This window comes from Lutra lutra, chromosome 3 (assembly GCF_902655055.1).
Source record: "Lutra lutra chromosome 3, mLutLut1.2, whole genome shotgun sequence".
Lineage (NCBI taxonomy): Eukaryota > Metazoa > Chordata > Mammalia > Carnivora > Mustelidae > Lutra > Lutra lutra.
The window spans coordinates 88,380,736-88,406,592 of NC_062280.1; the positions used below are offsets into that span (position 1 = coordinate 88,380,736).

General features: G+C 35.2%; 1 protein-coding gene across 1 annotated transcript in view; it reads right to left on the reverse strand.

Moving 5' to 3' along the window:
• Positions 1 to 25,857, reverse strand: part of ARHGAP15 (Rho GTPase activating protein 15) — a 609,293-nt gene that overhangs the window by 185,172 nt on the left and 398,264 nt on the right. Inside the window, exon 11 of the mRNA XM_047722466.1 lies at positions 8,239 to 8,316. Within this exon, the coding sequence (XP_047578422.1) occupies positions 8,239 to 8,316 (78 nt within the window). The remainder of the gene's footprint in view (positions 1 to 8,238; positions 8,317 to 25,857) is intronic.

Here is a 25,857-nt window from a genome sequence, read left to right on the forward strand (position 1 = left end):
TACTGATGAAGTCACAGGCAGTTAGGAGTTACTTATTAAAAGGATCCTTTAAGGGGCACCTGGGTGGCTCAGTCATTGGGCATCTGCCTTTGGCTCAGGTCATGATCCCAGTTTCCTGGAATTGAGCCCCACATTGGGCTCTCTGCTTGGCAAGAAGCTTGTTTCTCACTCTCCCTCTCCCTCTACCCCTCCCCCTGCTTGCGTTCCCTCTCTAGCTATGTCTCTCACTGTCATATAAATAAATAAAATCTTAAAAAAAAAAAAAAGGATCCTTTAAATGAAGTTTTCTCTTATAAAAGGGTCCCATGGATTGGACACCAAGAAAGTATAGTATTATAACAAGAATAAGTGGTTTGGATTCTTTGATGTTAAAAAGAAGAACATGTCTCCCTGCCCCTTCCCCCATGGTCAATTGAATCCAGCACTCAGCAATATATTCTTTGGAGTAAGTTTAAAATGGATTCACTGTCTGGCTTCAAAACATGTTAATATTGCAGCCTTAAAAAAGTTACTTAATCTTTCTGAACCACGATTTTCTTGTATGAATAATGTGGATCATAAAGTTTATCTACCTTGCAAACTTTTATGAGTGTGAAAGCAAAGTCTAATTTTCCATTCCCACCTTTCAGTGGATTCTCAATTAAATGCTAGCTAGCATCAGCATCAACAACATTCTGTTACATTTTAAAATATCATTTGTTCCTTAGCTCTTTAGAGCAAATCTTTAGGTAAAACATCTTTTTTAAAAAAATTTATTCTAGAATCTACATTGGAAAAAGATTGTGGTTACCAAAAAAAATCTATGATTTTCATCATACTATTAACATACATGTTATATCCATGGCATTTTTTAGGTCTACTCCAACTTATGACTCAGAGTTCATAAAAAATAGTGAGCATGATTACATCAATCAATACTCAAAGAGAAAACCTTTCATCACCAGGAAAAAAAAGGAGTTCATAGTCTTTTTTGGTCTTACTCAAATACAAACCTTGTATGTTTTATGGCTTGTAGGTCATGTGGGGGTTCACAGGGCTCGTGATGTACTTGACTCACTTGGGGAGTTTTTCTTTTAAAATACATGCATATAGATCCAACAACACACTTTCTGCATCTGAATTTTTATGACTGGTCTCCAACATCTTTATTTTTAAAAGACTTTAACATGATCCCTAATTATCCCCTGCTCCTTGTGTTTATGCCTTGTATTATCCCCTCCCCTGGAGTATGATGGGTAGGAACTGTGACTTGATTCTAACCTTCAGAAGGCACCAAAGGTGATGAGGTATACCCTTTATGGTTATCTTACATAGGATTCTAACTTCTGCTTTAGATACTAGTTTCTCTCCCTTGCAGTTTTAATGGAACAAGCTGCCTATGGAGAGGTCCACAAGGCCAGTAATGTTGAGGTCTTGAGTCCAACAAACCACAAAGAACTAAATCCTAATAATCATGTGAGCAGACCTGTCTCCAACTGAGCCTCCTGATGAGGACTCACCCCTGGCCAACATCTTGATAGTAACTTTATGTGGAATCCAGCTAATCCATGCCCAGTTTCTGACCCACAAAGACTGGGAGATAATAAATGTGTGTTGCTCTAAATAGTTAAGCTGGAAGTAGTATTGTTATGCAGCAGTAGATAACTAACACAGTCCTGAAATGTAGTCAGGGCCCACACCAGTGACACCAAGCAGAGTTAAGAGCAGAGGTAAACTTGGTATGTTTCCCCACTAATTTTTAATTTTTATTATTTAATTCTGTTGGTGATGATGATGACTTATAGTGATGATCAATTGTTATAAATATCCTTGGGGTTTCCTTGGGGATTGGCGATTGCATAACTGACTGATTTAATTTCTGGGCCCAATGGGCAAGTCTACATGAAAAGCCATAAATGAATTAAGACTTGAAATTTCAGTAGATTTTACTTACCTTCTCCTGTGAACATGGATGGGGCTATTCTTTAGGAATTGGTAAATTTCCAAAAGCCTATTGATAAAATAAAACTAAATTTCTCCTTTTTGTTCAGGAACCCCCAAATCCTATGAATTTGACTAGTGAAACAAATCATTGAATAGCAGGGATTCTCCAAAGCTTTCCCATACATGATATTTCTTCTTAGAAAAGGAATCTCAATATCATCAAAGAAAACTCAATCACATGGAAGCTCCAAACCATACTTGATTATTAATATTTAGTATTATGATTGTATAAAGAAAACTAAGTTGTATTGTTCTGATTTCATCTAACATCTTAAAGTTCGTATTCATACTTTATCACTTGACTGATTCAGAGTTTTTAAAGTCCTCACATTTTCTTTCTCATTCCCATTTTGGAAATAAAAAGTCTGAGATTCAAAGGAGTTAAAATTGTTTCCATCAGACTAACAAATAGGTCAGAAGCAAAATAAAGAGGCAGTTCCATTGACTCCCACCCAGTGCTCTCTCTTCACTGGATGGTCTCTGCCTTTATTTTCACCACAGCGTTAGGTAAGCTCCTTATTACTTGGCATGTAACAAATTAAAAGTGTAACTCATCATAAATGTATGATATAATTTTGCTTTAAAATAAGTAGCCAGAATTTGTGCATTTTAGATACTAGAAGTATTCATAAAGTTGTTATTAGAATATTGTGTAAAAACTTGGGCTCCTGGCTGGCTCAGTCAGTAGAGCATGTGACTCTTGATCTAGGGGTTGTGAGTTTGAGCCTCACACTGGGTATAGAAATTACTTAAAAATAAAATCTTTTAAAAAAGGAATATTGTGTAAAAACTAAAGACTGTAAAAATGTGAATGAATGGGAAGAGCTTGTTGTTTTGGCTTCCCTTCAGCATTATTTACAAATGACAATGCATTTTCTTAAGCAGCTAGAAAGCAATAGAAGCTTTGCCATCAATAGTCTTTGAGCTTCCTGACTCAATGTAGCTGAAAAATGAGGTCTACGGAAGTTTACAAAACCCTGAATGATGTTAGAGTCTGGCCCTTTTATGATCAAGTGATCTTTTCAGCTTTAATGGGAAAAATAAATCATTGTTAAAAGATAATCTTGTCACATGGAAACCAAAAAGGTACAATATCAATGATGCGACTTACCAAAAAACCACCCTGCGGGATGGAGTAAAGCAAATAACAGTTTGTTTTGTTGTTGCTGCGGTTGGCTGAGTGAAATAGGCTTAAGAAAATACCTTGTTTTAAAAATAATAAGAGGGCACTATAAATGCACTTAATAGAAAAGGGAATGGACTTGATACAAGGGTTATTTTATAAGAACAGAACTGCCAGTTGCTCACATTCTCTCTCTCTTTCCTCTTTTATTCAATTTTCGATGCTGCAAATAATATGAAAAGCATGGGGGTAGCTCTAAAGTTAATGCTTTGCTTGGCATTGTGGCACAAATCTATATAAAAGTAGTTTAGATATAGTTGGTAACATGGAATTGTTTCTTTAATAGTTTATTTTCAATGGAGCTTATTCTTAGCATGCTCAAAATAAGCAAATTCATCTCTTTAAGCCAATGTTTAATATGGATTATTATGCCAATAAGATCTGGGTGAATAAAGATATGCAAAGTGCAAGACTGTAAATTAATGGGAAAAAAACCCCTCTCCCATTTAAAACAACACACACGCAAAATCATATGCACACACATACATACACACGCCCACATACCCACATACCCAATTAAGATTCTTGGCCACGTAGATTATAGCATTTATATATTTTGTTCCTCTGGGTGTGAAAAAGTGAAGGAGGGTGTCCCTAAGATTCTTCCTTTAAATTTTTTTCCTATATATGGAAAATATGTCTAAAATCCTGGTGGGAAGTAACTTCCTCCAGTTCAGAGAAATGGTTAGAGGGAATATTTGTTACTGTGTACTAAGAAACACCAGTCTGGAAAATTCCCACTCAGTTCTTGCCCCAGTGCTTCATAGTCCTCCCATTGGCTCACGGGCTTGGGAAGCTTCAAAGATATTTTCCAAAAAGGATGCCAGTCTTTCTTGTCCCGTTTTTAAAGGGTGAAAGAGAACATGTAAGCAGTACCAAAGAGAGTCTGAACTGAATTTGGAGTTTGGGCAACAAGCCTAGATGGGCAGCTGAAACCAGAATGTTGATGTCAGAAGGAGGGGAACTCAACCAAATGGGTTTTCCAAGACCCACTGTCAAAAGTTCTCAAGACAGTTAGGCAGGCAGTTAGGCAGGATTTCACTGCTCAAGTCCATCATTTGCAGAAGGACCCCCAAGCAAGAAAACCATCAGGTCACAGATCATTCCGAAGAATCAACACAGTGTCACAGGCTGTTGACAGGTTGACATCTAAGGTCATGGACCAGTTTTCTTTGGGGGATGCCCTCATAGAGTGGAAAAGTTGCATCAGCAAAATGTCACTGAAAGCTGTCACCAAATACAGTAAACAAGGGAGAGCACTGCTTATTCATGCACTGATGGCCCAGGAAATCAAGAGTTCTCAATGACTGCTGAAGGCTGCAAAAGGATATTGTATGAAAGTAGTTTCTCGGTCCAAACACAGATACATAAAGCCCTACAGAGGATGGCAATGCCAGACTTCTTCATAACTGGGATGTTTGGCATTTTCCTTTCCTGACCTATTTTAGCGAAACTGCTATGGCAGTACCTGTCACTTACGAACACTGGAAAGCACATGTAGACATAGAGTGACTACCAAGTGTGTATAGCATGAAAGACATACTCACTTTTGTAAGAAGGTAATCAACAATTAAGGAATGGGAAATGCCCAATGGCAGCAGTGGCTTTCAGCAAATGCTCTGAGTCAGAGGGATGATGATCTGGTCCTTTTTCACTTACTTGAAATATGACCTCAGGATATTATTTAACATCTCTGAGCCTCAGTTTCCTCACCTTTAAAATGGGAACAATGATAGTGCCTATTCTATGGGAAGGTAGAAAGCACTAAATTAAATGATATAAGTAAAGCATTTAGTACAGTGCCTGGCACATAGTAAGTTATGAAAATATGTTAGCTACTTTTACAATAATAATAGTAATTATTATTATCATCATTACTAGTTATAATTAGAACATACTTTCCAAAAGTGATCACTTTGAATTTAACTTGTATGTCATCTGATCTGGAAGTATAATGAGGGTATCCAATTCCTACTGATTTAGTGAGTCAAACAGAAAACCAAAACAAATTGAATCATTCAACTGGTGTATTTAGAATTGCTGATGATTATAGCATTCAAGAAAGTTAGTGAAATACATAAATTGCAATTGAACTGTTCTTGAAAATCCCCCAAATCAGTTTTCATTTGTCTAGCCTAATGGTGGGTAGGACTTGTTCATTTTTAAAATGTATATTTAGAACATACTAAAAAGAATACATTGTGGAATATGAACATGGAGGAGACAAAAGGTGTTAATACAAAGGGAGTATGCCAAAATCATGTATGTTCCATCTTTGAAAACAAACAAACAAACAAAAGAATGTATTGCATTCACATATCACTTTATGCTTTTCATGGAATTATCTATCACTCACTGCCACCTTTTTTTCATTGCACACACACAGGCACATGCACGAAGGGGAGGCTACAATTTACACAGTCAGCCTCTTTGTACCCAGCACTAATTCTCTTCTAAGTCAGCTCTGTTGTTCAAGACCAGTGTGCAGATGGAGGGGAAGGTATGGTGTTAGCACCAAAAATTATGGGTCCACTCCAGTGATTTCATTCAAAGGATAATCTGATTAGCAAAATTTGAGACAGGCTGGTGTAGGCATTCTTTTATCATCTAATTCAAAAAACTCCACAACACAACTTGGACGAGATCACCAGTATCAAAGGTCCTAATGTAGCATAATTTGTGTTGAGCATGTTGCATTGTGACAGTGCTATAAACCAGGGAGACAGTTTACTGACAATTCTGTGCTACCAGATACCAACTCAGGCCTCTGTCCAGCTTTACATTGTCAACTCTCGTGGAAACATGAGCAGTTACACAGCCTCACAGGATGGGGAAGTCTGGATTGCAAAAGATGAGATGGACAGATTTCATATTTTCATTGCAGATTTTTTTTTTTTTTTTTTTGCCTTTTCAAACTGCTGAGCATAATTTTTTTTTTAAAGGCAGGAAATGCAACTAGTGTTTGTTTCTAGCATGGCTTCTGTTTTGAGATTTCTTCTTTGTAGAAGAAATGTGTTGCCCAGCTGTCTAGAATCCCAATCAGGATATGGCTTCAGTATGAAATATATTAAAAGAACGATTTTAGCTGGTTATAAGCAGGAACGAAAATGAGGCTGGGCCTATTTTATCCAATTTTTCCTCATAGAGGGGGCATTCTGGTTCAGTCCAAAAGGGGCCAATATGAATAAATGAGGTAAAGCTGAGTTCTGGGGTGTTTTGTTTTGTTTTGTTGTTATTTTGTTTGTTTTGTTCCTCTTTTTGCCTTGGAAGGAGAGTTAATTGTGAAACATAAAGGTTCATATTAGTGAGCAAACAGAGCTGAGGAGATTCACAGTTATAAAGATTCTCAGAAATAAAAATCATGTGTCCGCTGGCCAGAAGTATTGCAGTCAACACTTAAAAGAGTGGTTCAACTCAAATTAAACTGTTGGAGGATTTAATGCTTCTCAGTATTAATATTTCTCTTATTTGCAACACCACATTATTCAACAAATATTAATTAAAACCTCCCTTTATGCACACCCTAGGGCTACTCTTGGTTAATGGGGGAGGTGACAAAGATGATCCCAGTCCTACCTTTTAAGATGTACAGAGATTTTTTTGCAGAGACAGCTATTTCAACCAGTATTGTAACCTTAACCAACTTAAGATGTTTTAGTCTGCTTCTAGAACATTTCTTATTTTTTTGTTTTTATTTTTTTTTAATTCTTCGTTTTTAAAAGAGAAGTTTCAGGTTTACAGGAAGACTGAATGGAAAAGATAGAGTTCCCATACACCACCACTACCCCATACCTCAACACACAATTCCCCTATTTTTAGCATTTTTTATTAGTGCAGTACATTTATTACAATTGATGAAGCAATATTGATACATTATCATTAACTAAAGCCCATAGTTTACATTAAGTTTCACTCTCAGTGTTGTATATTACATAGCTTTGACAAATGTATACTGACATTTATCCACCATTATAATATCAAACAGAATAGTTACCCGGCCCTAAAAATCCCCTGTGCTCATTGTTTCATTCCCATCTTGCCCCAGATCCTTTGCTACCACTGATCTTTTATTGTCTCCATAGTTTTCCCTTTTCCAGATTATCATAGAATTGGAATAATGCCGTACAAAACCTTTTCAAGCTGCCTTCTTTCACTTAGCAATATGCCTTTAAGGGTCCTCCAAGTCTTTTGGTGACTTGATAGCTCATTTCTTTTTATCACTGAATAATATTCCATTATATGTATGTGCTACAGTTTGTTTACCCATTTACCTATTGATGGACATTTTTGTGACTTTCAAGTGTTATCAATTATGAATAAAGCTGCTGGAAATATTGGTGCACAGGTTTTTGTGTGAACACAAGTTCTGAAATCATTTGGGTCAATATCAGGGAGCACAACTGCTGGATAGTAGGGTATGAATATGTTTTCACATGAACCTACCAAACTATCTTTCAAAGTTCCCATAGCATTCTGTATTTCAGCCAGCAGTGAATGCAAATTCCTGATGCTCCACACCCTTGTCAACATTTGGTGCTGCTGGTGGCTTAGCTTTGGGCTATTCTAACAGATGGTTAGTAGTATTGCATTATTGTTTTAATTTGTAATTCTTTGATGATATATGTAATTCCTAATTTTTAATTCTCTTATTCACCTATTACATATTTTTCTAACATCTATGATTTTGACCTTTATGCTTTCATCATTCATTTATTCAATTATTTATCCACATGCAGTCAGTGTCTATTATATGCCAGGAACAATTTTTCAAAGGTAGGCTATTTTTCTTTCTTTTACCCTCTTGTTAGTCTTTTTTCATTTTCAGTTTGTCATATTCCACTAATTATTTATTTCACATAAACTCTTAGTTAGTTTTTCTCTCTGGTCTATTAATCTCCAAGTAAACTGGCTATCTCTTATTTCTCTGGTGATAATTGTTTCATTTCTTCAAATTTCCCTTGTTCCTTTCAAAACTTTAATCATTATAGATTCATAATACAAACAGCACAGAGTCTGAAATATTGTTAAAGATGAAACTACTGAAAAAAATCAGAAGAGAAGAAATCACTTACCTTGGTTAACAATAAATCTTAACTTCTGTATTGTTGCCAGATTGCCACTAACTCGGTATATTCCATCAACATCTAGACCTGAAAATAAAAGGGCATGTTTTATATTTGCTCATAAAAGAACTGAGACGGTAAAAGAAAAAAAAATGTGGGAAGGAAGGTAATAGTAAATCAACACCAAATATCCCTTCCTCATAGAGAAGACAAATTTCTCTAAACCAAGCAATCTTCAATAGTTCAAATTCAACAAATTAATCATAAAATTCAGTCACAGTCAATCAACAACAAATTTGAATCCAGTTGAATCATAGAAGAGTAATAGATAGCATTGGATTTCACATTATAGTTAAGATTCAGTCCCAAGGAAAACACAGGAATTAAACTGGTGGTAGGTAGGAGAAGAACCTTCAGATATATATGATTGGCCCTTCCTGGACAGAAAACAACCTAAGTGATTTGTAGAATCTTCCTTCCTTTCTTCCTCCTTCCCTCCCCACCTTCCTTTCTTATTCTATTCTATTCTATTCTATTCTATTCTATTCTATTCTATTCTATTCTATTCTATCCTATTCCATTCTACTCTGTCCCATCCTGTGCCATTCCATCCCTTTCAGTTCCATTCCCTTTTTCTTATAATCCTATAGCATAACATGCATTGGTCAAACTAATTTAAATTACAGAAGAAAATTCTATTCCAGTTGTATGTAACTAGTTTGATAATCTCTGGGATATTACAGGTAATGGGGGTACTCTATTATGGAGGGATAATAAAGGAAAAAACCTTTGACAAAATGCTGAAATTAGTTTCAGAGTATTTTAAAACTAGTCATCTACAATTCAGAATAACATATCCTGGCAGTGGATTTGGATACTCAACCATTTGTTTTCCACACATTTATTTATAGCATCTAGTTATTTCCATGAGCAAATTATCGAAAAATGAGGAAACAGGAAAATAGAGAAACACTTACTGAAACACTGTTATTGTTTTTAAGGTATGTGGATAACATAATTTTAATGTCAGGAGTGTATGTTCCTTGATGTTTCCAGGCCCTCAGAGAGCCTAGGGATGAGGCTACCACCCAACTATCTCAGCTGTTTCTCTTGGGAAATGGCATAGAACCATGATTAAACATTGTAATTCTCAGTCATAAGTGTTAAATGAGATGGTAGAAATTATTGCCATAATATAATGGAATAAGGGCTTTGTAAAGCTCTTTACTGACATGAAATGATCTCTTTTATAGTAGGAACATTTCTGCCATCGTGCAAAATATTTCATCAGTAGTTTAGGGTAGAATAACATAACTTGCAACATTGACACTGATGATAAAAGTCAAAACAATCATTCACTGTTTTTTAATACTTTTTAAAAGAGCATTTTTTAGTTTATAGCAAAATTGAAGGGAAGGTACAGAGATTTCCCATATGCTTCCAGTCCCTCACAGATGCATAGCCTCCCCAATTATCAGCACCACCCACTAGAGTGATACATTTTTACAATTGAGGAGCCTACACTGATACATCATAATCAATGTTTATTGTTGCATTATGGTTCATCTTGGTGTTGTACATTCTATGGTTTTGGACAAACGCATAATGATATATATCCATCATTATAGAATGATACAAAGTATTTCCCCTCTGCTATAAATCTCTCTGCCCACTTATTCATCTTCATGATTTTTACCCTTCCATGTGAAAAACTATAGAGAAATTTGGAATAATATCAATAAAAGGGAAGAGTTGTTAGCAAATGTATTAATTGGTTTGAGTTTTGTAGTTCTAAAATAATCTAACAATAAACCACTCTCTCTGTCCCTTCATGAGAATTATGAATTTGTGAGGAATTAGGATGGGGTTGGACACCTATGAGTGTGTGTGAGTGTCTAAGACACATTTATAAAAGTCACATATATTATTTCTTCCTAATGCACAAAATAGCTCCATTAATCAAAAGTTACCCCAGTGTGTTTGCTTTTAAGTACAATGTGCATTTGACAACTGAAATATAACAATAATCCTAATTAAAATTTTTTTTACATTTAACTTTTAGTTTTAGTATGTGACCATTTTGGTCTTCAGTTTATACAAATATACCCAGAACTTTATAATCTATTATTCATTGCTTTCCTTGCTTTGTCATTAGCTAGTGTTTAGTAGGTAGATTTAACCTGTAAAATTTTAAATAACATGATAGATTTTAAAAATAAAACTTTCAAGTAAATTATGTCCCTTTCAAAGTACTCCCCCTTGGGGTTATATTTAATTCTTTTTTGAACATGTAGCTATTAGGGAAAATATTTTGGGGAATTCTTTAAAATTACCGTCAGTGGCTCCTTATTATCTGCACAAAAATTTTTCTGGTGGCAAGTTTGGGGCCTTTGGTAATAGTTTTGGAATTGGAACTAGACAAAGGTCATTCAAAACCATAATTGGTGAATAATGTCATCCTGCTTGCCACCACAAACAGACAAAATTTCACCAGTTGAAAGTGGTCTGGTATTTTCCCATGAGTTATCAATTTCTTTGAAAGAATTTAAGAAAAAGAATATCTTAGTAAATAGAAACCTTGATGCACTAGGCAGACCAACATTCCCCAAGTGAGAAATCTTCATAAGCTTTTCATAGAATTGGTTAAAGTAGCCCAATTTAAAATAACAATTCAAGGTGGAATGTTCTTATAATCTATTACAATATAAACAAGAAAATTTACTATATAATTCTTTTTAGGATCAATTTTTGTTTTGCTAATTAGCTGGACCCTTATCAGAGGTGAATAGTAAATGATGTTTCTTTTTTTTTTTTTAAAGATTTTATTTATTTATTTGACAGAGAGAGATCACAAGTAGACAGAGAGGCAGGCAGAGAGAGGGAGGGAAGCAGGCTCCCTGCTGAGCAGAGAGCCCGATGTGGGACTCGATCCCAGGACCCTGAGATCATGACCTGAGCCGAAGGCAGCGGCCTAACCCACTGAGCCACCCAGGCGCCCAGTAAATGATGTTTCTTGAATGTCGATGAATTTTTGTTGCAAATAAGGACCTTATTTAAGTTTTACTTTATTTGCACAGCTCTTTATTTAAGGTAGAAAATCAAGCACACTTCTATTTTGAACCTGGGACTCTTTTCTAATTATTGTATATGTTATTGTAAGTGCATATGTAGTCTAGAGTTGTAAACTGAATTTTAATTACTGAAATTACCCAGGGTCCATAAGATTTTTTTTCCTTTTCTAGAAATTTAAAGTTACAACATAAGAAGTAACCTCCCCTTAGTGTTTCATAAATTTCAGTAGAAAGTTTTTTCTTTCTTTCTTTCTTTCTTTCTTTCTTTCTTTCTTTCTTTCTTTCTTTCTATCCTTTTTTAAGTTGGGTAATCAAAAACATTTGAAAGAGCAGTATGGGTTGGATATATTACGCTTGAGCAATTGGAAAACACTATACTGTTTAAACAAAGCGGCCTCATCCTAAATTAATAACCCAATTTTCTTCTGGGATAAAAGGAGGGAAGGCTGGGGATGGAGACAGGGAGTGTAACTCAGACCAGTGCCACCACTGTGGTTATAGAACTAAGTCACAGCAGAGAAACTGCTTTGTGGCTTAAGATAGAAACCAGAAAGTAAGAGGGAGTAAAGCAAAACATATTAGATGCAATTTGAATTTAACTTGACACAACTTCCAAGCCCTTTAGATTCAGAGATATCAACACCATATATCTTGGGAAGGATAACCGTCCCTGGCATTAGTGGCTCCTGCTTCAAACAGCTCATGCTCCCCTGCTATCATACTTTTTAAATTACATAAATAGAGTGAAAATGACAAAGTACATATTACAAAGGAGGGTATTACATTTTGCAAAATAATCTGGAACATATCAGGGAATCTTAGCAGTGATAAATTATATAGGTACAGTCTTGAAGTTGATTAGTTTTCCCCCGAATGCCTCACAGAGTGGCAAACCCAAAGTCCTAGGAATTATGACCCAAATTACAGTGATTCACGTGCCATCCTCTCTTTGCTCCAAGAACTTTGAAAGTTATGCCAAGCCAAACCAATGTAAATTGGTGGATTTGGACATCCTTTTCATGACCACATTATCCTTGCTGGATTGGAAACTACTTATTTTGGAAATATAATTAGACCTCGTATGATTTTTAAATGTTCAATGTCTTCAAGGTACCCATGTTGTGCTTTGGTGAAGTTTGGAGAAAAATCACTTTGAAAGGTACTTTTTTCAAGAAAATACCATGACTGGATGCTGACAAGAACTTTTCTTGTTATGCTTAAAATACTTTGGGAACATGGTGAAACTGTCATTTTCCTTTTTTTTTTTTTTTTTTTCCCAATCAAACTGGCATTAATGGCAGTAATGAAAAATTCTCTGAAGAAATCCATGTTCACTGAAAGGTCATTTATTTGTTCATCATCAGTTGACCTTCTTAAGTTTCAAAATAGTGTTTACCATTGACAGAAATCACTGGGTATTGCTATAGGAAACTTACAGAAGTCTCTCTCCCCTACTCTGCCCCCTCCCCTTTTCTTCTGAAGAAGCTTAGAGTAGGATAGGCACACAATTAGGAGTTATTAGACCAAATGGTGGTCTAAACCCAGTGGAAAGAATGCAGCTGTCATGAGTAATTCCCACTATAAATCTTAGACACTTTCCAAAAAAGAAATCTAAGAGACCAGCACTGTTTCCAGAGTTGACTGGCTTATCTGCCAAAATACAGGCAGTTTTTAACAATGCAGATGAGCCTGTTAAAAATAGTTGCAAACTGTGTATTAGGTAGCATTTTTGGTAGTTTGAATGATGGGCAAACCACGAAGATGGAGAATTTGAGCCTGCTTGAGAGGTGTGCCCCAAAAGCTTGCTTGTTTTTCTGGAACATAACAAAATGCATCTGAACCCCTGGAGTCTGAATTGTGGGCTGGGAATTTTATGCAAACAGCCCCTCTCCTGAGATTTATGGCACTTCCTAATTCCTGGGAGGCCAGAGCTACCGCAAGAAGAGTCATTCTCGCAATTCTTCTGTCTTCTGGCTTTCCCCTCTGGCAAAAACCGATGAGCATGGGAACACCCAGAATGCACCCAAAGAGCTGCACATTTCTTTCTTGGTCTTTCTGAAGGTCCTCCTCAAGTTCAGAGCTGAACATGAGGGGAAGTTAGTGTGGCTTTCCAACCTATTCCTCTGCCCCCAAATTGTCTCCAACCTTCTACCGCCAACTTATTTGTTCTCACACTTTAAATTCAATGCCTGAGAGAATAGGATATAATCTGAAACTCTAAATTTAAATCCTGCTCTGTCTCAATGGTTGGTATTTCTGCTGCATCTATTTGCTGGCTTTATTTGACTATTAATAACTTCTTGTGAGATGTCCATCCTTCAAGAATGATTAACTTAGGAAATAGTTGACACAATTCTGATTGTCAAGCAATAATATTTTTCTACAAGTTAACTTTATGATTTTATAATAGCCATTATGAATAGATTTTTTTCACTATAGAGGCAAATATACTTCTTGGTCAAAATTGAAAATTAAAGCACACAAAATATACAAAAATATTATATCTACTCCATTCTGCTATCCAAAGATAGTCATTGCTAACAACTCAGTTTTAGTTCTTTTTGTCATTACTCCTTTTATGTTAATGTCATATTTCTGTTTATTAATTTAACTTTGAATGGTATTTCTTGACTCCCTATTATAAAAGACAATGAGTCTAGTGAATAGTTTTTATGTAATCTCTCTGTACTGGCCTATTTCTATTTCTTAGATCAAATTACCACTGTGCTATAGAAAAATAAGAAACTTAGTGCATTTTCCCTTCCTTCCCCTTCTCTCCCTCATGGTTCCAATTTTATCCTTTACGTTATTACTTGTATTCTCAGGGTTTAGATTATTTTATTTTATTATCTATATTTTGTGACCTACAATTCTAAAAGAAGAAGAAGAAGAAGAAGAAGAAGAAGAAGAAGAAGAAGAAGAAGACGAAGAAGAAGAGAAGAGGAAGAGTAATTGGGTTCAACACTAAAATTTTGCTTCACAAAGTAGCTCTCCAAAAGGCTTGATATGTACTCTTCTTTTGCAGGTTCCTTCCTTTCCTCAAATTAAGCACTGCCCAAAAGAACTTTCTGCGATAATGGAAATGTTCCATCTACCTGTTCTATCTACATGTCCAAACCAGCTGCCACTGGCCACATTTGGCTGACTACTGAGTGCTTGAAATGTCCTTAGTACAACTGAATTTTTGTTTTACTTAATTTTAAATAATGTAACTTTGTGACTACCAAATTGGATAGTGCAGCTTGAGGTCACAGGGAACTATTTGTGTTCCACTATTACTTTCTCTTGGATTTCATAAACTTGGAGATTCATAAACTTTTACTTTTCTAACTTCAAAAAAAAAAATCTTTCATTATCTTCTAGTATCTCTGCTGTTATGTCTTTTATTAAATTGATCATTGATGCTTTGTAGGTCAATTGCTTTTTCTTTCAAGATTTTTTTAAAAAAGATGTTTCTCTTTAAACTTGTACAAGTAAAATTTTACTCTGATGTGTCTACATATAGACCCTTTCAATCAGAAAAGTTTTTTATATTATTTTCTCGATTGGTCCTTTACTCTATTGTCTCTTTTCCATCTAAAACTACTTTAAGATGGATGCTGTTCCAATATCAGACTGTCCTTAAGATTGAAAGAGCAAATTGATTACAATATATGGTGGGTTGTGGGTATTTTTTGTTTGCATACATCTCCTTTTTCCTCCAACTGGCTTCAATCTCACATGGGCAGACTGAATGAGGGTTTCCTATAGAACGAAGGGGTGAGTAGAAGTAAGCTAGTAGTTCTTCAGTTACCAAGGGAGGGAGGACCTTGTTTTGGATAAGGAATACTTGAACTGTTTTGTTCCTGGGCAAAGCTCTCTAACTCTGTTTCTATTATATAGAGAGGACTTGAGTTACCTTATTCTCCATGGCCTTCTTTCTTTCTCATCTCTCCTCTGTCCTTGTAGAACTTATTCTCAGGCTCCAGCAGCTGCTGCAGGTGATTGCTTGGTACAGGATACAGGGAGAGGGGCCCAGGTCTCCCAGATATTGGGTCTGATGTTTACTGAATTATTTATTTATTATCCTCTTGCCAATTTCTATTCTTTTTATTCAACTCCAAGTTTGGATATTCTCTAGAACATCCCTGGAAAGAATTGTGCCTAATTACTGTGTCTGGGAATGGTGTTTCTTCTAGTCTAATTTCTCCACTTGTTTGATCCCATCTGCTTTCTGTCTTCCTGGAATTTCTATTTCTGGTTGGCTGGTGGCACCTTTTCTGTTTTCAGCACCATTATTATTTTTTTTTCTTTTTTAGCATATCTTTTCTATTATTTCATTGGGATTTTTTGAGGAAGAAGAATCAGACCTTTTTTTTTTTTTTTTTCCAGTATGCCAGCTTAAATAGGGCCTTGCATTGTTTTTCGTAAAGATAGACTTTTTAAAGTTGAACACTAAAGTTTCATTAGATTGTGAAGATAACTGCTGTATAATAATTTTCTCTGTTGGCATATGGGATATAAATGACCTGGGATTACATTATGAACATTTGAAATACTCACGTGTCTCTAATTCTAATGTGGGGAAAACATATTACTATAGGGCCCTCATTTTCTTTTATTTCTCCAACTCCTGTCCTTTTTCATATTTATTATCACTTATGATTTCTCACAGGTTCCCTTATTACTGTGATTTATTTTTTTCTCTTCCATTTGTTTCATGAGCCCTTTCTTTTACATTTTCATCTCATTTTGATATTTTTTCCTACCCTCCTTGTATCTCTGCTAGAAAATCTTATAGAGACAATTGTCACAGTAAGTTTTTCTTTTTAATCTGACAAAACACCTACTTTCAATTAGTTTAATTTTGATTATTGAAGTATAGTTGACATATAATGTTGTATTAATTTCAGGTACCCCACATAGTGATTTGACAATTCTATACATTATCTTTAGCTTTCCTTCACTATATTTGTTTGATTGATTTGGGTAATAGTCTTTTTTCAATGACTTATGTCTGAATGAAATGAGTTTTTCATCTAACAGACATTTTGTAGTAGATTCATAGGGAAAAGAAGAATTTTAGTCCTCTAAAGATATGAAAGAGATACATATTTGTTGCTAAAATTTTTTAAGAAATGTTAGAGTGAAAAAAGAGGTCACTAAGAGAAGGGTGCTTTTTTATTTCTGAGAAAACTGTTTATGACCTGTGATGCTGATAAATGTGACATTATTTTATATTGTTTATATAGCTAGTGTTTTAGATAAGGACCAAATTCCAGATTTAAATTAATGTCTTAAAGATGAAAGAGCACAGAGTAAATAATATATGGTACTAAGGACAAAATGTTATCAAACATAGAATTTTGGAGCAGAAGGAGAGATGTTGGCTTTTTTTCAAGGACTATTCATTGAACAATTATGTAGTTAGGATCATTATCAAATATTACTCTCCCATGTCTCCCTCCTCCACCCCCCCACCAAACTCATATCTGTTTAAGGTGTTATACTAGGAAATAATATTGTTAAGGATGCTAGATAAAAATAGTTACATGTGTATTTATCATTCATTCATTCATTCATATTTGCTATTTGCCTAGGCCTGACCTCTTAACCAATTTTGTCCTTTTGAGCATCTGAGAAAATAAACTAAAATTGGGAGAGGAAAAGGACAAAATATCCTGTGTTAAGAGCATTACTTCTTGTGTTTCTTGGTGGTCCTGTATTGTACCATTTATATCTTGAAAAGATCTATGGCACTAGTATTTGTGGATGGGGGTGGCAGATGGCTGACTTTCTTAACTTTTAAGTGTTCATCTTATTATTTTTGAAGATTTTGCATATGTATGTATGTATTTAGAGAGCACAAGCAGGGTGAGGGGCACAGGGAGAGAGAGACTCTCAAGCCAACCTGGAGCTGAGCTCAAAGCCCCACCTCCCACAATCCGAGACCATGACCTGAGCAGAAACCAAGAGTCCGGCACTCAACCAACTGAGCCACCAAGGTGCCCCTACTATTATTAAATATTATTATTATTATTCTTGTATAGAGTTACACTGTTAGAAAAGAATTGTAAAACCCTTTATTGAATTAGTTTCCCATCTCTCTAGTTCCCTTTAAGTCGGACATTGGACACTTTGAGAGGTATAGGAGAATCACACCAAATTCTTTAAATGTTACCAGAGACACAAAGGCCATCCTCCTTAATATACAAATCTCCTCAATGTGCGTGTCCTCTGTCACTCTTAGAATTTTCTCCTTACATTTCTCCTTAGTTACTATCATATATTTCACTAACTGTTTCAGAATTGGAGATGCTTTTCCATACCATCAGAGTCCAGAAAAGTGAGAGCAGTTTATAAAAAGTCCTGTGAAAACTCACATCAGTACTGAGGGCTAGATCCTGGTTTCCATTCACTGTAATTCTTTTTATGTATTAGGCTTATTTTTGCATATAACCTCCATACTTTTCATTCAGCTCATATTCCATTTAGACTTACCACTGAGCCAATTACCTTTAAAATTATGCTTTTAAATGTACAGACTACTAATTGATAGGCAAATAAGGATAAAAACAAAAGGAAAAGAAGTTACAACATGCCAGTGTGATATGGGTGAAAGTAATTTGTATACCCTCCTTAAGACCTGAGTAAAATGAAATGAGAGCCTAAGGATGGCATCCCATGTGTGGCTCCTCATGTCTTAAAGATGATCCTTCCATATCTGTCTAAACCCAGCCAAGAATTTGAGACCTAACAATATGAAGACTGTAGGATGGTAGACACAAATATGGTTTATAGAATTATATTGATGTTAGACTCATTCTGTAAGTATCTCAAAGTGAGAAGGATCTCTAAGAGACCTTGAATTTGCCTGTGAATAGGAAACCCAATGTCCTTGATTTGACAGGACAAAAGGTAATGAACTGAAATGATTTCTGCAAAGTGGGAAGTAAAGTACCTAGAAACAGTCTTTGATGAATTCTCTTACATGTTTCTTTCTTTCTTTCCTTTACTTTCTCTCTCTCTCTTTCTTAGTCTTACAGACAAATATTGGTCAATGATTCTGATTATGATTAAGTGAGAGCTCTCATCTTGAGGAAAAACTTCATGTATCTGGAAGATATTGAAGTGGAAGGTTGTGTTTGGTTCATTGCATCTCATACTCTGGGTTTCTTTTATGTTTGAGTTCCATTGTTATTGTTCTGCAGTGATTGTGCTGATGTAAATAAATCATTTTTTGGTATTGTGACTTGTTCAGAGTGTTTCTTTAAAATAAATAGGAGTAATAAGAACAGACTAATTTGGTCAGCCATTATCATCTGGTAGTTTGCAAGCCATTGCATTAGCCTAAGGTGAATTTCTAACAGTTGTGGGTGACCACTGCTGTGGGATAGGTAGAGCAGGCTTAATGAAAGAAATCGAGCTTCCTGAAGATGCTATTCCTAAGGAAAGCTTGGAGCTTAGGGAGGAATGATCTGCAGACTATGCCGATGCACGTTTTTTCTTTCAAAAATTTTAGCTACAAACTTTTCCATAAGTTAATGGCATGGACTAAAAAGCTTACCAACACAAACAAGAAGAAAACACTGAAAAATGGTTCCTTTGGTGATGAAGTCATAAGAGTTACATAAAATCTAGCCTTTAATCCTATTATACTTGAAATAGATAATTTAAAATTCATATATTTGCTCTCATTCTTTTCAATCCCCCCACCTCTATTTTTTTTTTTTTAAACATCTAAACAAAGTGACCTCATTGTTTTCCATTGGACTTTTTTTAAAACATTGGCTGGGATGATTGAGATTCAGGAATGTGGGAAAATGGATTCCCAAACCACGTCCCTCCCTTTCATTCTGAACTGTAATTTTTGGCTTGGCTTGAATCACAGTCATCGCATTTCAGCCTGAATCTCTCTGTAAAGTGATCTTTCTTAAACATTTCTCTCACTCATCAAGGGATCAGAAACAAAGCTGTTCTAGTCTTTCAGCAAAACACTTACAAGCAGCTTTTACTGAGAAGTTGCAAGAGCTAAATTTCCTCTAAAATTGTTTGAAAAGCGAACATTTTCAGTGCCTCGTTGTCCTTTTTGTGAATCTTGTCATCTGTATGCCATGAGCTCCAGCAGCTATTTTAATCTGTTTTTGTTTGCAATCCATTTGGTGTCCACCCAAGGAAATGCAGGTGATTCTAATTAACTTACTGCTGAAGATGTAGGAAAAAAATATCTCAATTGTGTCGCACAGAATTATACACTTAAAACGTTTCTTCTATTATTTATAACATATTATTAATGAAAATGATTGTATGAATATGTTTACCATCTAATTCATTGCTGTTCACTTTTTTAAATCAATGAGGCTTACGGCACAGAAAAAAGCCACACACATACACAAGTACATAGACACAATACAGACCCCAAGACTGCTTGCCAACTTTTATTTAACAAGAGTAGCAACTTAAAAATAACATTATTTTTACTTTGTGCAACATAGTTTAATATCTGAAATAACCCTGTTCCAATAAAAACCTATTGAAATACTCTCAGCCTAACTCTGCCCTGAAGGTAAAAGTGATTAATTGAAAGATTTTGGCAGATCTCTGCTCACCACCAGGGCAGTTTAATTTAGAACACATTCAACCATTTCTCAGTGTCTCTGTGTTGGTGGAGCATAACTTTTGATCTTCTTTGGGGAGGTGCCTCTAATTCAGACCCTTTAGCTAGCCACTTCCTGGAGGGTTTTGATGGTTTGCTTCTGCTAAGCATTCAGGTGAGAGAGAGCCCTTCTGGCTGCTGCTTCTAAAGTGGGGTAGAGAAGCAGAATTCCAGACACAAAGGCAAAATACACTATAAACGCGTTTGAGTATATCTATTATCGAAGTCCTATTTAGATCACGGACAAACTTGTAGGAAATTCTGGTGCCATTAGACTTCTCTCTACTTAAAGAAGATGCTCCTGGTTATAAGACTAAAAAGACTAAACTTCCTTTTCTCAGGAAATATAAATAAGATTATCAGTATCTTTTTGTTAATACAGGAGAGAGTATCATGTGGGTATTGTTAATACTTCTGCTAAACAAAGAGATGTGGCTAGCACACAATCCTCCCTTTTTGGCCAATGGACCTGTACAAAATTGTCTCTCAACAGAAGGAAAGGAAAATTCCAATATAGTCTGGATAGAAAGACCTTGAGTTGGTGAACTCCAACTTTGCGTACCACTTAACACATTGACTAAGCACTTATTATACGGCAAAAGTGTTGTAGGCACTGGAGTTATAGCAATGAACAGAGTACACGGTCTAGATATTACAGAGCTATAGTACTAGTATTGTTCTGAGGCACTAGTGGTAAATCCTGCACAGAGATTGATGAGTTAGTAACAATGGCACTTGCAATCTCTAATATTTTCCCACATGCAACACATTTGAGTAATACACTCAGGTTAGTATGTGCTCTATAGCCAACTTTAGAAGGTAACAACATTATGATATATATTCAGTTTTCACATTATATCCTCAAACAGTTATGCAAAATGTTATATATAATATATATATTATGCAGTCCACTATATATAACTATATGGTATATGTATTATATATACATTATGCATTATCCTACTAATAGTAATTATCTGTGTATGGTGGGATTATAAAAACGATTCCGGTTTTCTTTATTATTTTATATATTTCTGACTATTTTGTATGTGTGCATATGTATACATATATGCATATGAAGACTATGTATGTTATTATAAACAAAAACAATAACTATAGTTATTTCATTACCAAAGTAACATGCCATAGATTACATTTCTTTGTTATATTATGGGTTTATGTTCCTATAAGCTCATCTGAAAGAGATTGAGAGATAAAACTATTGAGTATCCTTGAATGTTCTATTGTGTATCTCTAATTTATCTGAAACATGCTTAAAGACCCATGATATCAGATTCCAAATCTTTATGAGACACAGTAGAAATCTCAAAATTAAAGTATTTTACAAACTATTCTATTATTAGACAAATAACACCTAGGTCTGAAAATACAAATACAGGGTTTCTGAGATGGAGCCAAAAAGACATAATCACTTCCCCTAATTAGAAGCTCTAACTATCGTTGGACAATATGTAGCACTGTCATTCATGATAGTAGGTCTTGTACGAAAAGAAATGCAGAGATTAAGACCCAAAGCTAGCATTGGGTTTGGCTTTTTAACTTCAACCATCACTCCGTAAGAAGAGAGGTAAGGCAAGTCCTTTTGGTAGTATAGGAGAGACCTACCTCCTCAGCTTCATTCTTTACTACTTGAGGGCTGTTAACCATCGAGTAAAGCATTGCACACACTCCAGGTACTCAAAACATTACTTGTTGACTTAAAAAAAGACATTCCAATACCAATTGTTTCCTTACTTAAACTCATCTGGTGTAATACAAACCAGATTTCCTGCTTCTGGAGGATTTTGTCACATAAGTCTACATAAAACATCTTATTGAACTATTTCTGGGTGTGTATGCATATTTAGCATCTATCATTTCTTTCTGATCTGTTGTTACAGAAAGAAGGTATATTAAACTAAGATGTGCTACATATGTTCATGTTCATTAATATAATATTTATTGAGTGTCTATCCCATAGATGTAATTTTCTAAATGGTAAGAAGCCAAGTTACAAATATATCTCATGTTTTCCATTGTGTGAAATTTAAATAGTGTCTCAATTTCCCCATTTTCCCCAAGGGCTGGCAGATTTTGAATCTTAAGAATTTTAGAAAATCCATGATGATTCACTCTAGCTGACTCTTGAAGTGCTGCAGAAGTTAGAAATGAAAGATGTCAATTTGAAGACCTGGACTTTATACCCATCGGTCCCCAAGGTTAGTCTTAACATAATTACAGAGGCTATACTTATGGTATCTTTTCAGAAGTCTGGGGATAAAAGCTCTGTCCTAAAGTGACAATTTTTATACAATTTTGCTTATGTCTAAAATTGTGCAATTAGAATTTTATTCCTTTGTCTTCAAATCCCTTGGAAGGATTTCACATCAAACCTCACTGATCACATGCACTTTAGTGCAGATTAATCTATTCGGTGTTGTCCTGACAGCAGACTTCAGCTACAAGGACAGAAAGTACAACAAGACTTCACTTGTGTAGGGTATGGGACAAGCAAAGATAGAGGATAAGAGCACAAGTGTGATACACAACAGGAAAGAAACAGAAAGGGGAAGTGGGTGTCCTCTATTGGTTTCAAGTTAATCCAAGGTAGTTGTCACTATCCAAATGCTTACTCTGCCTGGATTTTCTATTTTCAGATATATCAGGATACAGGGAAATGGTAAGAAATACCTTACTATATTTAAAGACATCGGAGAGGAAAGTACATTTTTCAGCCTGTCTAAACACATTTTATCCTTAAACGTAATTTACTCTTATCATCACAATTTTCTATCATGTGAAAAGTGTAATAAATTATCTTTCTTCAGAGACAACTTATACAATGATTTTTTTCACATAAGTGAGTATAATGCTCTAAACTGAGGTTCAGAGCTGAGCTTATATAAATCCATAGGGGGATTTGCTCTACAGATTGAAACTTTGTGAAGACATACATTGTTCATCCTTGGAATCATGAGATCTCTGCAAATCAGGCCTTTCTTCTTTCCACACCATGCCTGCAGAAAACGGTCTTGGAGACTCCTCCCAACGTGTCATTCTCCTGCACCTGCACTGTGTGTGGAGCTGCCTGTTTTAGACCACTGGCTCCATCGAAAACCTCTCAACCCTGTAGTGACCTTACGTCTCCCCAAGTAACTCAGCCTAAGACTCATCAGCAGGAGACAAACTGCCCTGAATGATGGCGGCCTCATGAGGTCCCAGATTCCCAGTCTACTCTCAAGTTTTCAAACAAACTCTAACAAAGACTATTAGACCCAGAAACAAATGCACTTCTATTAATTCATGGCCATAATATCAAAAGAAAATGATGACCTTATTTTGCCCAAATTTAGAACAAAGTATGCTACAAGCAAAACCCTTAGATAGGAGGAAAATACTAAGCTTGGGAACATAGCATGCCTTAAACAGGTGTCAGTATAACTCCCTTTACCTTTTATCAAAAAGAACAAAGCAGAATAAAACCCTTCTTCCCTGGTGCTTGGAAAAGACTCTAGTAGGAGACAAAGACATTTAATGCTAAATTGTTGGTACCTCTTAAAACAACCTACTCAAGGTAACACTCGAAAGAGTTTTAAGGATGTCCGAACTTCAGGTTAAGGTCTAAATGATATTCCTGAGGCAGGTTTGCCAGGAGGAGTGTGTTGGAGGTCAGACACAGTGCTCGAGGGGACATTATAGAGTAATGTAACAATCTAGCAAAGAAAAAGAAGGGAGCAAATGAGAACCCAAAATACATCCTGATCTGTCCTGAAGTTGTCCTTGTTTCTACCCATGTTTTTCCCATGTGACAAATTTCACTCACAGGTTTGTAATTGTCTCTTTATGGTTTCAGGATTTCAGTCTCCTTCCAACTTTAACTCAACCTATCAACATTAACTATAATATCCTGTTATAAATATGGAACTCTATTCACTATTTGAAAATGTTTAACAATAAAAACCATTTCCTCTGCCCACCATGCTGTCAAATAGGACAAAGACAATAAATGATTCAGGATTTTGAGTAGAAAGTTGTGTTTTCATTCTTATATGGCATGAATGTTAGAAATAGTAAACAAGAGGAGACTTCAAATACCTTTAAAGGAAAGTTATTGTTCATAAAATGGTATATCTTTGCCATCTCCAACAGTTTTAGTGCAACAGATATAATAATTTTTTCTTTGTTTTGGTAATACAGGTTGTGGCAGTTAATTATAAAAATAGGAAATTTTGAGAGTTCTTTTTAACTCTCCTTTATACAAAATATTACCCTACTGATTTATCTACAGGGTTAAATGCAATATTATTTTAAATATTAGAGTTTCCCATATTTCATTCTGTAAAGACACAGGAAAATATGGCCAAACTATATTATTTTGACATGTGATCTTTGTTTTGGATCTATGGTGATTGTTTTTTGCACACGGCACTCTAATTGTTTCTACCAGCTACTTGGGAATCCAAAGTGTTTCTAGAACTATTTCCGGCTAGGAAGAATTGATTTTTAACATTAGTTTAACTTCTATCCTAATAAATTTCCCCCTTATGTATCTTTTCTAGTATTTTACCCAGTTAAAATATATATTCTGTTCTTACCCATAAAAAGCTTGTGAAAAAAAAAGCCTTTCTGGTGGGAAAAGAATTTGAAAGGAAAACATGTACATACATATATCAGACCAAGAATTAAAAGATGAACATTATATGTGAGGAAACATTATAAGAAGGTTTCACTATATTAGTTTTTCCAAGTCAGTGTTCCAAGCCAGTCTTGGATTATGTGTGAAAAGTAAGAACTCCATACTGTAACAGGTGCTGGCAGGAAACTCCCATTAAAGCTTATGAAAGTTATGCCTGTAAAGTCCTGGCATCTGAGAAAATTCTCGCATAAGAATGCATTATGCATCAGATTTTTCTCACTAGAAAAACAATATGAGGCTGTGACTACTTAACAGTATTCCCAGTCACTATTTTGTTACCATCATCTCTTGGTGATAACATCTTTGGTGACCTTGTGCTATATGTAAAGTATATATCAGCCTTCGTCTCAACACTTGAGAGCGTGCATTGCCTTCTATACATACCAATAGAGATGTTGGTCTACCATCTGTCCGTCCTAATCAGAGCATAAACCTGAAAGGTTTGTTTTTTTTTCTTCCCTCTAGAGTCAAGTCAATAGATTTATACTAATTGATCCATATTTCAAAGATTAGCTTTTCATGAGCAACATGGCAAATACTTCTGAAATTTTACTGGAGTTTGGAATAGTCTATGGAATATCAGGTAGTAAGTAACATGGGTTTTAAGTGTATAGTATTGGCTCATGTTGGAAAGTACTAGCATTGTGTGTGGCACATAGTGGGTTTTTACTAAATGTCATCTTTGTTTTTCTTATGTAAATCACCCGTATCCGTATGGCCACATCTTTAAAGACTAATGGTGTAATTCATTCAACATAAACTTGCTCACTTCAGTGTTGACAAGTAAAACCTCTTCCTGTGATGAAGCTCACCTTTCTAGCCTATAAATTCTAGAGGTTAAAATATTTCTTTTACTGACATTTGTCTATTGAATACAACTGAATAAAAATTCTCTTTATTCTATAAGTCTAACTTTAAAAGGAATCTGATTTAAACCCAATGGGTAATTTGGATGTAAACCATTTATCAAATTAAAAACTAAGATAAAAATTTAGACAGTAGTGAATGTTAGACAAAGACAAAGGAAAATGGTTGTGAGTCTGTATATATTCAGATATGTGTATCCATATCTAGGTTTGTAGCTTCAGTATGGATTAAATGTTATCAGCTTGCACTTGTATTTGTATATATAGTTTTAAATATGCTTTTCATGTATCAATAAATATATCTTTAGTAAAAAGCCCTCAGTTAGGGTAATATAGTTACCTTTCAGAACATACACACAC